At 35.2% G+C, this 18823-nt stretch overlaps 1 protein-coding gene across 14 annotated transcripts in view; it reads left to right on the top strand.

Moving 5' to 3' along the window:
* ALDH7B4 (aldehyde dehydrogenase 7B4) overlaps positions 1-18823 on the top strand; it is a 118445-nt gene that overhangs the window by 51362 nt on the left and 48260 nt on the right. For all 14 annotated transcript variants that reach the window (XM_089815326.1, XM_089815327.1, XM_089815317.1 and 11 more), the window contains exon 9: positions 7732-7777. In XM_089815326.1, coding sequence (XP_089671452.1) covers positions 7732-7777 — 46 coding nt within the window. The remainder of the gene's footprint in view (positions 1-7731; positions 7778-18823) is intronic.

The raw sequence follows: 18823 nt of genomic DNA, 5'->3' as shown, positions 1-18823 counted from the left end.
TTGAGAAATGGATAACCAGTTGTATTTTGTTTTGAAGCTTGACTATCAGGTTATAGAGCCAATATAACAAGCTAACTCCCAAAAATTTCAACTCAACAGGGTTTACATGCATTTTTACAAGTTTAATAGGATGTCAAAATTGCATTTTGGGTATTGCATGAGGTTTACAAGTTCATAAAATATAAAGCATTTCAATTTGGGCCTGGATGGCTCTTTTACAAGTTGCTTTTTATGATGAAAATACAAACATAAAGGAGGTTGGGTTTGGAAAAGCACTTTTCAATCAAGAATATTGGTTTTCCACAATCCATAATCGATACCAGAAATATTACTGATAACACTTTTCAAGTTCTTAAATAATTAAAAGACAAGGATGACTTCACTTGCATTTTGGGATTATATTCTGATTTGCAAGTGTCTTTATTAGATGCATAAGTAAAAATAAATTGCAATTCGGGTTATAAAATGCAAAATGCAAGTTGTTGCACATTCAACTTAGAAACATAACCTCTTTACTAGTAATTACAAATTTGCAAAAATGTTTCTAAAACCCGATTAAGGCACAAAGAACTCAACAGTAAAACATAACGAAGCCATGATACGGCCAAAACTGGGTCTTGCAAAGGCTATTACAAGTGCAAGTAACACAAGCTTGCAACTATACTTGTAATAAGAATTACTCACAATTTTAGGCCAGAATTACTTACAATTACAGGCCAGAGATCTGACATTGAAGCCAAACTTACAATGCAGCCTTTGAAACCTGAATTTGAAAGAGAAGTGAACTTTTGGACAATAAAACTTGATGAAAATAGAGGCAAAGAATTGGATTTGTCAATGGATTCCTAGGAGATAGAGAAACACCTCGAAAAATGTGTCTTGGAGCCTTAAAACCTTAAAAATTCATTAAGGTATCGCTATAATTAAGTCAAAAATTGCTATTTGGGACAACAAACCTAGTCTTCTAAACCCATTCTTGTTTGCAATTTGTTTGATTAGAAGTAGTTGAAGAGCCATCATTGCAAATCATTTACCTTTGCAAAGTTTATAGATTGCCCATTGAATGAATATCTTAAGTCCCTGCGTGGTTACCAGCAAACCAGATCACAAAACTGAGTTGTGGCTCACAAGAATAGGAACCTTGGATTCACCTCTATGATTTTTTTGCAATCTTTAGCATACCTTGTGTCTTTGTTCAACAGAGAATTTGATATTTGGTTTTTCATCTTGGAATACTTAGTGTTTCATCTTGCATGTTGGAGTGATCACAAAACTCACATCAACAAAACTATATACCCTTTTCAAAATGGCAGTCACGCTAGGATTTCATGCAGTTAACCATTTTTACCTATTAAAAGCGAACTTTCTTTTTGATCCCATTTACCTAGTTTTGATCATTATTTGACTTTAATATATATTTTTCTTTCTTTTCTATGAGTAGATTTGTTACTTTCTAACCTGTCTGAAGGCAGGGTTGTTTGCAGTTTTTTACCCGTCTTTAGGAATTCAGGATTTTATATGACAAATTTCTTAATTTTCCATAGTTATCCTTAATCTGAGTATCGTGTAGAAACTGCTTTAAAATGTCTACCTATTATTGAATTAATCTCAGACTACCTTAAATTGGTTCAAGGGGGTAAGCACAACCAAATTATTTCTGAGCAATGCAGGCAATCAGGCATTTGAGATGGCAAATATTATTGTCAATGGAATGGACGTGGAAAATAGTTGTCAGAAAATTGTGTTTATAGTACTTTCTTTATCAGCTTACAGACATAGCATTTGTTGGCAGACCAAATCAACAGATCTATAACCCATTAAAAACGTTGACTTTGGTTTGAATGGTAGTGACACCACCAGTGGAGGAATTTTACATCGTTTGATTACTGTAGTTTACTGTAGATTTATTCTTGTAGGTTTTGGCATTATGTGTGAAGACCATGGAACCCATGCTAGAACTAATATCCCCAAAAATGTAATATTCTCTGCTGGTTTTGATTAAGAAATAATGACTTTGACTAGCTGGAATTTCTTCGAACAATTCTTATGAAAAAGATCCTTGAACAATTTATTACTATATCATGCCTTATACTGTTTCAGAAAAACTAATACTGTGAAATAGATGTATCAACCAAACATACCAAGTTGCAGGCAAGTCTGAAGTGGAATTTGATTCAGAACTTAATGATAATGTATTTCATTCATAACAGTGAATCAATGGCCATTAATCTATACTTCAGGGAATAGGATTACAGTCTTTACCAAATTAGCTGAGATTTACAATATAAATAATGCAGAATGAGTAAGGAGGGACAGACCCGTAAAAATGATGAAAGCCATCAAGAGAGTTTGAAAAAAAACAATGAACACTCAGCCGTCACCACTTCCAGGCGTTTCACCAGTCTGCCGACTGTTACTGGAGTGTTTCTGCCAACCCAAGCTACGGATAGGACCCGACTCAGCTGTGGGGGAAAGATGAAATTGATGCAATTATCCAAAACAAGGGATGTGAAATACCCGTGCTGCTGAAGGTCATATTATGTCTGCTGCCTGATGAAGATGCCGTTAACACACAGTAGCTCTTCCGTGATCACTTCCAGACTATGCATCGTGGTCTCCCATTACCATTTATCGTTTCCACACCTGTTCTGCAGTCTCCATTTAATGTAATGACCAGTTCCTGTCAATGGCTCCTTCCTGAGATGCTGATATTCACGTACAGGATGCCACCATGGGAAGAGTTTAAAGATGCCGGCCTGTCTATACTTCCCCTAACCCGTGAACTCAGCTATATGAAGGGAATACTGTCAATATATAAATCTGAAACACAGAGGTCATACTCACTCGAGTCTTCACCAATATCTTCAGCTGTGGAAGGACTCTCTCCCTGTCTGCTGTCTCAGCATCAACCTGGTGATATGTAAATGCCAACACTATACACCGACCTGTTCTTCAATTTGCTGTTTAAATTCCAGTTCCCACTAGGTACCCAATAGACCCATTCGAATTCAGTTCTGAGTATGTGAGGTGAGTACTAGATTTGGCGTCTAGTCTCACTTATTCTTCTCTAAGGGTTTTCGTCCTTAGAAGAATCCAGTCACATTAAGCAACCATTAAGATTAATAGAAATATCATATATTTGTTGTGCCTTTCCCAAGACGGAGTCTCTTACTTATAACCTTGAAGTGAGGGAAAAGTGTTGGAATAAGAGACGTGGGATAAAACACTAATTTCGTCTTCTAGTCAGTTAAGTCACTTTATAAAGTGAATGCCTTATTAAAACATAAAGTAACTTTATTAAAGTATTTTGATACATTAAATGACGAACTTAATATAAATCTTCCCTTGTGATTGGTAGGCATCCTTATTGGTAATGCCATTAATCTATCCGGATGTGGAGATAGATTATCCAGGGGCCTAAAGAACTAGTGTGAAAGAGGGGACATGACAAAAAACATGATAGGAAATGGTTGGAAGAATGTGAGAACAAGGTTTTTATCATAGGAAACATCCTAGTTAACTTTGGAATGTAACCAAAATATTACTTAACTGAAAAATTTCAGTGACAGTTTTTCATTTTATATAATGGTGGAGCTAGTGATGCACAGATGATGCAACTGGTTGCTATTTGAGTGGACAACAAGTGCTTGCTTAATTAGATTAGTAAAATAGTATTTATAGATTTGCCTTTGGAGTATATGTTACTACCTTAAAAAGTTCATTAGGTGGGCGTAGTGTTTTCATCATGGAGAATGGATGTTTGGTTCACTGGTTAATATTTCGTAAACAAACATGCAGCTATGGTGGTTTAGGATGGAAATGCTTAACTGGGGGTTTGTAAAGAACAAGTTGTCATGTCCCTTTTCAAAATCTTAAGAGACACTATTTTCTCAAGGAGTCATCAGAGTTCACAGATTAGAGTTGGTATTCGGTTTATGCCAAGGATTTGTCAGAGCTCAAAGATTGGGATCGTTGGCTACCAGGAGCCTATAAGAGATCAAGGATTGTGGTTGCTGCCCAACATATGCCAAGAACTTGTGAAAGGGAGGTAAGGGATTGGGATTGCTTTTGACATATGCCAAGGAGCTATCAGAGGTTAAGTATCAGGGTCGTAATCCCACAGGTGCCAAGCTGGAAGGAAGGAGAAGCTCCAAACATCCGACGCAAAAGTTTATAAGTCCTGTGAGGTTGACCATTGATGTAGTGTGTGTAGTCAACATGCAATGCCTACTGATATGTTTGATAACATTAGTTATCGGTTAACGTATTCATTGTCGTCACAGTTAATTGATGATTATGTTCCTCTTGGCAACTGTCAGGTCCTTTAAACATGTTGTGTATGCCAAGGAAGGTAGTATGGTATTGTCAAATGTATTTGGATGAGTGCATGAGCTAATAAAGATATATTTTACTCCAATATCTAGTATACACTGCCATCTGTATTATTATTTCATGTATGTGGTTTACCAGGTATTATAATAAACATTTGGCAATCGCTGACTTGGAAAAAATCAGGTCAATATTTTGTGATTGATGCCCTTGTATCCCAAGAAAAGAAAGAAGGGCACACAAGGTGGTCAAGACCAAGTGATCAGATGATCTTTTAGGATTGTAGAACAAAGAGGATAGAGCAAAAGATGACAAGAAACTACCAGAAACTTATTGCTCCTTGACGAAATGAACCTTGTCAACAAAGTAAGACAACCATTTGTAGATTCTGTACAAATGCCATTAGACGAGGAGTACAAGGAAAGATATCTTGGACTGATGGACATACTCCATCAATTGCGAATCGTTCCATCTCAAGGGAACATATAATTGGAGGGTCCTTGAAGACCCTTGATGGAGGAAGTGCAAGAACAAGTTAGAGCCTAAAAATACTCAAGGTGTTGGGAATCTCTCATCCTGATGATGAATTATGGAGTATGATCTGAAACATTGATGCTAAAAATTCACACAAAACAGCCTTCTCACACTGCTAAAGACTTAGAAGACACATCCTTCTAAAACTGCTAACACTCATATCTGTGGCTCGAAAATCACCCGCCGTATTCGTAATTGCATTTTTTGCAGTGTCAGTTACCTAAAAATAGTGTTGGTTTCTAAGCATTGTATCCCAATAAAATCACTGAAAGAATTTTTCTACTTGACTGTCAAGTGTGAATCTTTATAGCATAGCAAAAATGGAGGTTTGTGCAATAAATAGGAAAGGTAGATAAATAATTGCAGTTTTCCTCTTAAAAAATGAAAATGGTCACCTATCAAAAAAAAAAAATGAAAATTGTGGTTTTCATGAATCTGGATAACATATTGTTAGATTTAAAGAAAAAGATTGCTTCAACATTATAAATGCTAACTGTTCATCTTAGAAGACTTCCTTTTCTAAATTTCAATGGGGTGTTCGCTAAATTTGTTAATGCCGCTTTATTTCATTGGAGCAGCAAGATCATGTTAATGTAACCGCAGCACAGAGGTTCATCATAACCTGACATGAATATTTAAATATGTTAAACTTCAAATTTCTTTTTGAAAACTTGGTAATGGAAGTGGTCAGTTAATGTTTAAAATCTTTCTGTAATTACAACTAGTGCAATGCAAGCTGTTTAATTAAATGAATTGTCTATAAACTGACAAAGGTTTTTACTTCTATATGCGACTGTAGAATGTCTCTTGGTGTAATTAAAAGTCAACAACAGTTTAAATATTAAAACTGCTTCATAGTATTAATTATAAACTATAGGGGCTCACTTAATCCTTGCCTAGGTGTCATCTATAAAGCACATAATAGTCATAATTTTGAAATTAATATTTTTTTTTGCATCAGATTCCATGGGCGGAGCATGTAGAGAGCTCAAGCCATATCACAGCCACGATTTAGAGCAGATTCATTAGGTGTTTTGACACTATCTAGCATGCCTCCCCATGGTTTTTGATGATTGAGGCCTTTTCAAATTTGGTTGATGACTGCCATTGTTCCTCCCACTCCTCTTTTTAGGGTTTTCTCGAGGTCAGAAAGGAAACTAAGGGACAAATAGAAAACATTTTCTATGCAGATTCTGCACTCACTTTGATTTTTTCATGGACTTGGCCTTATTTCTAAGTCATTTGGTAGTTTTGTGAGGTCTTTTAGGTTATTGTGGGTTTTCACTCCAAAATTTTCACACTTTTTCGTTATTTTTATTTTCACACTTTTTCGTTATTTTTAGGGATTTTAACATGATGTTAATTTGATTTAATAAAAGAAAAGAAAAGAAAGCTGGGTCAGCAATTGGTCAATTTTTTTACGAATTGGGATTTTTCAGGGAAAAAATCAGTTTGTTCCATGATTCACAATTAATCGGGTATAACTGCGATATTTGTTTTTGCAGATTATTGCTTTTCTGGTTTAACTAAAAAACATAATCTTAAATTTTGTACAGCAATTTTTTTGTATTAAACTTTATAACAAACGTTTGCCTCTCCACCTTTGACACTGCATTTATGAATGATGTTTCTGTGTGCTTGGCGCTATTGCTAATACATCTTACAAGCAACAAAAAGATGGTATTAGGCATGTGAGCCCAAGATCTCCTGGTTCTAGTTCCTCTTGCACTACTTCACAGCTTTGAATTGCCAATTCCTTCAAGTAAATCCGTAGTTAGCAGAGGTTTTTCCCTTTCATCAGAGAGAAGCATTGTGGCTGCTCTATTTATTATAGAAGCAGATTTCTCTTGGCTGGGCAGTCCTTCCAACCAGATGGTATTCATATTATCAAATATTCCTGCCTGTGTGTAACTGCTCTTTCAGCTTAAAAAATCTTTTTATAAATGTTTCTGGAATTCGTTCTCTCAAATCTTTTAACTTTTCAGAACATTTTGAATTGCTATATTTTGTGAAAAGTTGAAGATGATATTGCAATTTAGTAACACCATCAACATCGAGTTACAGCGAGTTACAGCGATGTGATTAATGATAACACATGTGACACTGGAAAGCACAAACAATCTTCTCACAAAAGGAAATCATGTTCTCTAGCATCTGTCTGGCAGCAAGTATGGGGCTGCTATTTGGCAACAATCAATTTTTCTTCATAGGGATTGAATCAGAGATCCTCTAACACCTAGACAGAAAATTGCATGCAACATCGGGGTAATCACCATTTAAATATCATAGGAACTTTGTACATTGCATAGGTTATTTTTTGATCCTAAAAAAGAGGAAGCACGATACACCTAAAAGGCTACATCCACTTGTTCCTCCATCAAACCTTTTTATTTTAGGTGTTGAACTCATCAGCCAACAACCTAAATTATAATATGTTTAAAAAATATTTTTTAAAAAACCATCTCTTATCATTCTCTCTTAAATAATGTCTTACCATTATTACCTTATTAATATGTAATATTCATAAAAGAGGGAAGAACCATAGATTGCTTAGAAGAGATGATTGGGGGTGGAAGCGGTCTAAGGTGCTGGTATAGATAAATGAATATTCTTCTGTTAGCTGTTTTGCTTTCTTGTCATCACTGAGCCAATACAAATTAGAACTTATTTTTTTCTAGGATTGGTTTGTAATACTCGTTAAAGACTATACATGACAGTGCATTATATGCCCTTACTAAATTTATTTATATTAGTGGTATTTATTTGTTTTATATTCTATAAATTTGTCATTTTAGGGATGTTGGCATGACCAACTTTGCGTATATTAAAGTTGATATTCAAAATTTCCCTTCATTTTCTTTGTTTTAGGGTGGAATGCATGCATCGCTTTGGTGTGTGGTAACTGCGTTGTTTGGTGAGTATTTATACTAATTACAATTATTTCATAGTTCCACTTGATCATGATTTTTGTATTTTATGCACTCTATTTATGTTGTAAGGTCAGAATGAAAGAAACTCCACTACATAAAAAGATTATGTGTTTCTTAAGTGCCCAAATGTTCCAAATATTTTATTTTATATTTTGTTTTGACAATTTTCAAAAAACAGCAGTTTGGGTGCATGTTATCTCAATATTAGTTGGTTATGCATTGTATAAAAAGCACAAGTTGTAAGGGTTGCATCACACAATATCTAATGGTGACCAATGCTCTCTCTCTAACAAGATTTTACTTTCAAATTCAAGCAACATAAAAATTATAGTATTCTAATATTTGTAGACCATATTTGACGTTTACAAAACAAAGGAAATGGATTATAATAAATGCACTCTAGGCATGCACAAGTCACACTGACAAAGTTTCTTCAAGAACTGTGAACTGGAGGACTTACTTGACTTATAGAATCGAAAGTGTCAAGTGAACTCATCTCGATGAGAAAGTTGTGGCACCTACCTTCTAAAAATATTTGAGATAGAGGTGGAAACAAATTGCATCAATCAAATTTTACTAGTGTACTAATGGACTCCAAGGAGTCCTATGTCTGTCTCGCAAATCCCTAGGAGTCTCCCATAGCTCCCACTCAGATGCTCAGTCCCTAAGCAAACAATAGTGAAATTTTTGGGAAATTGGTATCCTTGTCTTCAAATGTGTTCCATTCTCCTCATTAGATTATATACATGAAACATTCCATTTAAGTATTATCTCTCTTGTATATTTTGGTAGGATGTTTGGCACCAGTTTAAGATCTCTAGGAGTTATAATGCAGATTCTAGGTTGTAGAAGATTTAGAAATATTCACTCAGTCAAATTTCAGTAATCAGCAAGCTCCTATAGATATTCTCTCACTCTCTTTATCTCCCTTGAATTCTAGACCCATCTCTCTCCCTATCAATCTTCCTCTATCCTCTCTCCCTATGTTTATCTCGATCTCTCCTCTCTCCCACAAGATCTTTACCTATCTCTCTGCATCTCTTTTAATCACCTCTAGACCCCTACAAGGGGTGCTACCCTCAGCATTGTTTTGGTGTTTCCCTAAAATGGCCTTCAAACTGCAGTCTAAACAAGTAATAGGCAAATGATGAATCATGATCATAAAATGTTACATAATATATATCTAGATACAAATCTCTGCATATTTATTGTTAAAATCACAATTAAGATCCCTGCAAGAAATGACCCCCGACCTCCATCCACCATTCTTATTGTTTATGCAATCCTTTCAATGTTTTTTTATGTTTATTGGTCTATAAACTTCATTTAGTACGCGAAAGTTTCGTTTGCAATTCTCGTTCTTGGTTTGCAGTTTTTCTCCCAAAGTTCCAAAACTCGCCCACCATTATTAATTTTTGATGCAATAATTTTCTTACTTTTAATGTTTCTGAGTGTAAACTTAACATATTTTAGCAAGTTTTATTCATATTTCTTGTCCCTTTGCATGTTTTGATAGCTATTTCTCAAAGTATTTTATGTGTGTGTGTCTTTGCTTGATTTCCAATTGATATTTGATGAATGATACAATGATTTCTTTTGAATGATTTGAAATGTAAGTGAATGATGATTGAATGAATGTGGAATTCATAGATTGAGGAATGATGATTGAGTGAGTGCTGAATTTCTGTATTGGCGAGTGATGATAGATACACGATCCTTGAATGCTTGGAATGATTTCTCCTTTATACATTATTAGTGAAAGGGTCAATACCTTTCATAAGAATTGAGTTACTACTTTTCATTGTTAATCCCAATTTTCTTGCAACCCCATTTTTAAAACCTTCAACAACAAGTGTCATGCCTTATGAGGCATTCATTGTAAAGCCTCTTAAGCTCACCAATTATAACGAGGAGATATTTTCCATAGCAAGCCAAAATGTGATATTGCTATTAGGATTCAACTGTGTAGTTTTTGAGTCTCAACGCTTCACCAAATAATGGTATTAGAAACCCACAACAATGGACTATCTATTCAGGGTGACACCCTAATTGGTTTCTAAATGAATTATTTAGTCTCATTTAATTATCGACCACGGACGTAAACTTGGAATGACATTCGCAAAGTATATGCTTCAAGCTCTCTCAATCTTAAGGCTAACCTATGGAATTCAAATGCTTGAGCTTTAGAACAACTATGCTAAAACCAGTAAATGAATTTACTCTACCAAGGCATGTAATCACAGGTAGGAGTTACTCTAACCACCTATGCTGTAGGAACAATCTACCAGTTCTGTTATCAGTGGCTGTAGGAGCAACAAAGTTCTACCATACTTAGAAATGAGCAGGAAAATGAATCATACTCTAACATAACAATTCACTCACCAAGTGGGCCCCCTTGGGTGAGTGAACAGAAAATACAATCAAGATAAAAGATATAAACTTGAACTGTGCATTCTATTCATTCATGGAGAAAGATTAAACTTGATTGAAAAACAATATCACAATAGCTCTATTATGAAAATCAACTCATTCGACCCCTTTGACTTAATTTCTAAAAAGTTACAACAGTCGTTTATTTGAAGGAAAACTTACAACTACCTTATAAATCTAATATCACTCCATAAATGAGGATCAGTTATAGATTCATAAAGTTTCAAAACAAAAACAACATTAAACATGAATAAATCTTCTAGGAATATAGTATGTTGAGGGAACTACATCCGTGCGTTGCATGCAATAGAAAGTAATAATTGATTTGCCCCGCTTCTGAAGGTCTTGAAATCCACGGTTGGCTTTGACTATTCTAGCGCCACAATGTTGGTCCTTGAATGCCTGCGGTAAACACCCACAAAATAATCAATGCGCACACAACCTTCCATATACATATATATTCTTATCATCAATATTAGGATAGAGGTGTAAAGTTCCAATTAACACTCTTGCAAGTCCTATGGCTACAGGAGGAAGACTACCCAAAACATAGCATGGGAAGGGAAACATTTATCAGCATGTATAGCTACTGCATTATACCATTCCCGTTCATGAATTCAAACAAATATCATGTCTTTAAATTATCCATATTTCTATTTCATGTCTTCACATATATATAACATATACATAAAAACCATAAGTTCATATGCTTGAAAACCATAAAGTCATGTCTACTTTGAAAAATAACTGTTTGAAAGGAGGATAAAAAGAACTAAGGATAAAAAGAACTAAGAAATGTGGCCTTTTGGAGGTCCATCATTCCCGCAAACTGCACTATTGCTGGTCCCCAACAACAATGAAATTCTTGATTCTGGCACAAAGTCTCAAGTCACTAGCCATCTTTTCCCAAGGTTCATCCTTAACATAATCAAAATACCCATGATTTTCTTTGAGCCTTTTCCATTGCTGGACTTCTGTAGATATATCATGATCTTCTGCATTGTCATTCATTGCTAGCAATGGCTGCAGGAGGCTGAAACCTTAATGGAAACCAGTAATTGCGTGGACTCCTATCCAACATGATTTACCATGGGACTCTTCTAGTGGAAAGAGTTAGATTCTGCGGAGAGTGAGGTTCCCTTGTCTTTAGTTCATGTGACATCCGTATCCATCTTTGTCTTGAGGCACTGATTGCTGCTGCAATATCATGAGATGAATGCTGATCCCAATTTGTAAAAGCTTGCTTTCTTACTGGGTACAGCTTGTTAGCTCCGCTTGGGTTTCTTGTAATAGAAAGTCAGTCTAGAAAAGTCCGCTTGGAATGTTGAACTTCAGGCCTCATAAGCTAGGGAGTTGTCATCTCTGTTAGGATAAACCACGGACAGAAATAAAAACTACATGCAAATATAAAAAATAACAGAAAAAAATAATAGAACACACAGAAATGAACACAAGGCACCAAGATTTAACGTGGTTCACCCAATCCCTGGGCTACGTCCACCAAATAGCAAGTCCGATCTTATTACAATCCAGTGATTACAACCTGATTACAATCCGTAATCCCTTACAGCTCAATACCGCCGCAAGAACCAATTTCGCATCACAACATAATGAAAAATACCCAACCCTAAGCCCTTTTATACAAGTATTAAACTGCTTTAGGGTTATAACATGTCAGCCATATGTCGGCCACTATTTATGAAGTATGTACAGTACTTTCCTGATCAGTCACCACAATCTAACAATCTCATTATCTCTATATGGTGCAGCTTGGTGCTTCTTGCTTATTTCGTTCTACATCCAGGACATAATTGCCCTTAATTGCACATCTCCTACATAAAGGAGTGAGTTCCATTCTATATCATCTGGCACTACCAAGTTATGCAGGTATAGTTCACACAACAATTTTTTTAGGGTCATTGGAACGGATTGGAATGCATAATAGAATAAATGAGGGGTTGAAATAGAGGGACTGAATCCTTCTACAACTCGTGTCAATTTAAAATTAGCAAGCTGTTCCTTAAGGAATAATGCATACACCGGAGATGGTGATTTGCATGCCATAAGCTTAGGAATCAACCTTGTGATTTGATCAATCCATCTCTTCAAAACCTCAATTTGGTCTGATTTCTTCTCTAGTTGATGGCCTTGCTCATCAATGACACTTTTCAGTTTTTCTTTTTCTAATTTCCACTGTGCCCTTTCCCACAACAATTGTTGATATAAATTTATCCCTGCAGCCAGGGGTGTAGACAAATCAGGCAATGGCAAGGGTTCTTGATTGAGAATATCTACCCAGTCAGGTGCCAGGTGAGGAGTTTTTACTGTGCTTTGTGGTGTGGAGGATTCTTCCTTCCATAGAGCAAGGGTTGTCACTACATTTCCCTCCTCACTAGACTTAGCTGCTGCCTTAGCCAACGTCTCTAATCCATCCTGATTAAGTTTTTCTAACACTTCCTCAACAATATCTTTTCCAAATTTTGAGTATTCTTCAGAAGGAGAGTCTTTTGAATCCCTACGAATGTCCTGCATAACAAAATTTTCTTCAAACCCTTTGGACTCCTCAAAATCCTCATCATTGTCAATAAGTATATAGTTAACACTAGGGTTAACTTCTGTTTGTGGATTTTGGTTGTTGAATTCAGTGTCACTGGCTACATTTTGTTGAAACACTACCTCCGAAGAGGACCTCTCCACAAATTCAAAGGATTCCAGGTTAACAACTAGAATAAAAGCCTTAGCATCCCTGTCACTTTCAAGAAGCCTTGCATCCTACGAGCATGGAGGACTCTTTCGTTTCCTCCTGCTAGTGGTCATTTCCTCGGTAGCTGCTTCTTCAGGATGTTTCTTTGAAGTTTCTTCCCCATGCGAATGTAAGGTTTAATCAACATTATCATTATCACTACTAGGTTGTTGCTTAGATATTCCCTCTTCTGTTTCTATAGTTTTACTCTTGTCTCTCCAAGTGGTAGACCTGGTCTTTATGGACAGTGGGGTTTTAGGGACATTATCAGTTTCTTTATTTTTACTTCTCTTCCTTTTAGAAGTGGAGGCACCAATTTTGCAAATTCTTTTCCTGGATGGTCTAGAATTGGAAGGAGAAGCTTCGGGAACATTTTCTGTCCTTTGGATTGTTAATTCCATAACTTTAATCATACTAATCTGATTATAGAGTGTAGTGATCTGTTCTTGTATTAATCCTTTTTGAAGTCATTATTTAATTTGTCTTATCCTCTTAATAGGTATCGACGCCTATCTTGAGAAACTAGTTTTAGGACTAACTAATCTCCTTGGTTAGTTTAGGAGCTAAACTATTTTATTGCTTGGAAAGTCGCTGATTTTAGGAGGTGTGTCAAAACCGACTTTGGAAGGGACATGTCCTTTGTAAGGACATGCCCCTTGGTTCTATACTTATGTAGGGTATGGTTGAAGGTTAAGGAAACACAATTAATAGAAGTCTGCTCCGTGATCAACACTGCCCTAAAGACAATTCGCAGATAATAAAGCATCTTTAGAATTATACTTATTAATTCACTCAAGTCTAAACATTGAAGAGTTATACTCTGTATCTTTATCTGATACACGTCCTGACATCTTGTGGAGAGGGGAAACATTGTCAGGGGCTTAACTTCCCAACCACAAATCTCGAACTTATCCCACACTTTCTCTAACTAGAAAGACCCTCCCTACACGGAATAGACATGGAACACCTTGCAAGCCACTGAGCATCCTAGTACTTAATCACACCACACCACTTGACTTGACAACAGAGAATGAATTAGACATGCATGAGCTATTAAATGATTCCTTTTAAAATAATAAATAATTGTTATGTCACGTCTGATTTTGTTTTCATGCTATTGCAGATTCCTCTCTCTCACCTCTTCACCCTTTTCCTTGGCCATATAGTGAGGTGAGTCCCAGGTGTTTACAATCTTAGAGTATCCACTCTTTTGCTAAGCTCCAATAGGGGTTGGAACATTGCAATTTGTAGTATATCAAATAACAGAGAATGATCTTACTAAGCTTGCAAGGATATAATTCGATTTTTGATATACTTCAGTAAAACAAAGATGTATGAACATATCATGCACATTTGGTCTTGACTCAACAACATAGAGAAATTGGACTATTGAATATCCATTCGATTGAATTCTAGAAGTAATGTACGGAATTTTCATGATACATTCCTTCCTGCTGCAAATACGAAAATAGTTTAAGAAAAACATACAACAATATGAATAGGAAAGTTTGACCACAGAACTTGGTTTGAGAATGGAAGACGTGAGCTTTGGCTGTATGCTAACAACTAGTTCCTTCTCTGGAGTAATTCCGGACGCAAAACTCAGAGTGATTATCAATGACGACTTCCAGCAAAGGCAAACTGAGAAGGAAAATAACATGACAAGAACTGCAGAGGTATATCATAAATTGGGTGGAAGGAGAAATCATTTCATGTTCTTCGGGTTTCTCATGACTCTCAAATATATAGAGGCATTCGATATATCAAGGCTTCCAAGAAGCTGTAACTCTTAAAAAATTAAAAGATTTGTCTTCTTGAACACCGATATTATATGCCACGTGTACATTTCGGTTTCTAAAAAGAATTGAATAAATATGGAAAAGAACTTGAAGGTTATAAATCAAAAGAATATTATAAACATATTATTTACTTGCACGTAATTACATCTTATTAAGATGGCACATAGTAAATGTTTACCCAAAGTTGTACCTTTTAAATATGTATATCTAAATACATGTTTCATCTTGGAAGATTTCTTTTATCTTCTTGTACATGTATTTAAATGTGCATAGTAAATAGATAAAATCTTGTATAAAAATAATATTACGATGTCACTTTTAATTTATATCTATGTGTACGTACATAAAAATGTATTACAATGATGTGGTGGAAAAGTCAACAATAATCCAATAAAGGTATGTACTTTAATTAAGTTAAGATTATTAATGTTTTTATCCAATAGCTCATGCGTGTTTAATGTGTGTATCCTGTTATGCAGTTGCTAGGTCCTCAACCATGGGGATTGAAAATTGGTAACATCTAGTTTTCTTGGGTCTAAATTAACATCTAACATACTCAAACAATACAGTTATTACTTCGTTTCATAGGAAGATAGTTATATCATTCATGTTCATGTGAATAAGATTTACCGTTAAAAAAAATAAAATAGTTAGACAAAATTTCTTAATTAAAAACTTGAAACACCATCAAATGAAATTACTACAGAAATTGAAAACCACATACCTCGGAAACTGAGATCGAAATCAAACTAGGGGTGCTTTTGCAACCACTTGGGTTAGTCCACAAATACACTAACAATTTCACATGATGACTAACATCTAAAAACCGCTATCTCAAAATCAAATGATAATTACAATTAAATACCACTATATTTTAAATTAGGGCATCACATACCACTGTATTAATTAGGGTATCATTTACCATCGGTTCATTTAGGGCTTTTGATACTGCTATATCACTTAGGGCTTCCACTACCACGGAATGAATTAGGGCTTCCGCTACCATGGAATGAATTAGGGCTTCCACTACCACGAAATCAATTAGGGCTTCCACTACCACGGAATCAATTTAGGGCTTTTGAGCCCACTATATCACTTAGGGTTGTAGTCATCACTTAATCAATTTGGGCTTCAGGTTCCTTTCCTTCCGATTGCTTAACTGTGACAGTGTCTCAAGATTAGAAATATACTTATATTCGATATTCATATAAATGAAAAACAATCCACGAATCTATATCTTGCATCTAGCGGTAACAATAAATTAACTCAATTTAATCTTACCTCATAAACAAAAATGATAATACCTGTTTCCGATAAACAATTGAATGCATAGCTTATCTTTGTCCGACGCATGTCCGACATCTTGAGGAGAGGTGAAACATTGTTAGGGGCTTAAGCACCCAACCTCGGACCACAACTTGCCCCCACACGATCTCTAACGAGAAAGACTCTCCCTACCTGGAACATATAGGTGTCATCTTGCCATCCATTGGGCTTCCTGGTTGTTTTTGAACACACCAAACAACTTGGTAGCAGGATATTACAACAACCGGTTCAAGCATGCGCTATTAATAGTTCATTATTCAAATTTGATTTCTTGATTTTGGTTTGCAGGTTAAAAATTTACACCTCTTCACCATTCCTATGGCTTCATAGCCAGGTGAATTCCTCAGTGTCGAAATATTCTAAATTCATGTCTGATAATACTTTTAAGCATTGCATACTTATGGATTCCTTCCAATGATCATGATTATCTCAGTTTCAATGGGCTGTTTAATTCGTGTGAACCCAGGATCTTTTTATTATTTGAAAATCATAAACGCTTTAGTTTTCAGCAGCTAGCTTAATGGATTGTCTCTATTAATTCAGTCTTAACCAACTGAGGAGAACATGTCGATTCAGATTGAAAAGGTAGAAAATAATATTGGATGGGAGTTGCATATGCATAAATATTGCTTAATACTATTCAATTGAAAACTGTCCTCTAATTCAGAATTGAGTATTCTCGTGGTTAATCAAATGTTAAATCAAGAACAAGACATTGGACTGTTAATGAAACCGATTGTGGTTGTGAGATATGATTCTGACTATATTTTCTATCTTTTTAATTACTGTGGTTTAAGATTCACACATTCCCTTGAACTAGAAATATGGAACAAAACAAAATTCCAAAAACAACTCTGCTCTCTCAGAAGTCTTCAACAAATACTAATCACAGAAAGAATAGAAACAAAGTCCTCAATACATACTGATCATACAATGATCAGTAATAAGAATAAATAAAGAATATGATTCACTGATATATATAAATGACTGAACTGCTAAAAATTAAGAGAACGTAATAGACTTGATAATCTCCAGATAAAATCACAGAGAATAAAACTACAACTTCAACGAAGAATAACATAGGCATTAGAGAATGCTTCTTGTAACTCATCACCCAAAGAATTAAAATATAAAAACCACAACACATCGAAGATGTCCACTACAAGGGTGAACGGACTCACCAAAACTAAAGTTCATAAAATAAACCGACTTACAATAAAATACAATAAAATACTGAACCAACATATTCCTGATTTAATACAAAGCTAAATAATAATAACCATATATATAGCTCCGGACATGCAACAGGCATGCATTCACAAAAACACTCACACTCATATATTCCTCGCACTGAAAAACAATTAGCTCTATAGCTATTGCATGCACAATTCAGAGAGAAATACGAGGTGTATAAAGCCAAAACATATAGATATGAGGGAAGAATAGATTAGCAAATTGCAAAGAAATATGACCCGAAGATATTTGTAGACGGAACTTCAGAGCATCACAGAGGCCCAAGTTCCCTTCTTAGCAACCGACTATGGCTTCCACAAGCTCTCATGCCTGTGGTTTCTTTTAGATAATTATACTGGAATCCGAGAGCTTCCAAGCTTCAATATTCCCTTCGAGAGGCAAGGCATGCTTATTCAAAAGATCCAATTTATATCCTCTCCAGAAATCCACGAATTTACCACAGAAATTATCATCACTAGTGCTGCATGTGTCCTTTAGACTACTGATTGCAGTGGCACAAAGATGACTCAAGATGCATTCATAATAGAAAATATACACGCTGCAACATCCAAGCTCGGCCAGGAATGATTCGAAGAATGGAAAGAGGAATACTCTCCAAAATCGAATCATGGCAAACTTTAATGGTTGGCCGAGTCTCCTTGGCTACCATCAGTTACAAGAAGCCAATCAAATGCCAAACAAATCGAATTTTAAAAGGAAAATAAAGTTGAAAAATTATACAATTCAAATTGTCAAAGATTAAATCGATTTCCATGCCAAGTGTTAATCGGTTAAAAGTAAGAAATTATAGTTCGAATATTATAATTTAAACGTTATTATATTATGAACATTATTATAATATGTACTTGAAAACATCACTTATTTAAATTATTAAATTATAATGATGCCAAATCGTTTTTATATTTAAATGCACGAATTAAATATTTACTATAATAATATGATGAAGGAATCTCATTTTCTCTTCTATCTCTTGATTCATTCTAGCTTCCTCTTCTCTTTTCTTTTTTTTCTCTTCCTTTCTTTTCTTTTTCTGAAAATCACAAGATGAAACCCATGCATCTAAAAGTATCCTTTTATCATGAGATAAATCCCCTCTTGTGACCATTTTCTCCTATCTAGGTTCTCTCCACTCAACCTAGTCTTTTGGCCACTCTATAGGTTCTCTTCCCAACCTGTCACAACAAACACAAACTCACAATTCATCTTTGTCTAGACCTTTTTCTGAGCTTTGATACCAAAAATGATGGAGAGATAAATTCAATGGAAGCAAAAACAAAAGGAACCAGCACCAGAAGGAGATAGATAACAATATTCTTCTAATTGATTCATCAAGTGAACAATATATACACTTGCTCTCCTAAAGATTTCTTCTCCCCATAACTTCGTATCCAAAAATTTGAATAAACCTAAACCTAAAAACTCTATTTATACTTGCTAGGACGGTTTACGAAACATTCTAGAATATTACAAAATAGGAA

Source organism: Cupressus sempervirens, chromosome 2 (assembly GCF_028749045.1).
Source record: "Cupressus sempervirens isolate cs-2001-9-10 chromosome 2, ASM2874904v1, whole genome shotgun sequence".
NCBI classification, from domain to species: Eukaryota; Viridiplantae; Streptophyta; class Pinopsida; order Cupressales; family Cupressaceae; genus Cupressus; species Cupressus sempervirens.
This window is presented reverse-complemented; position numbering and strand designations above follow the sequence as displayed.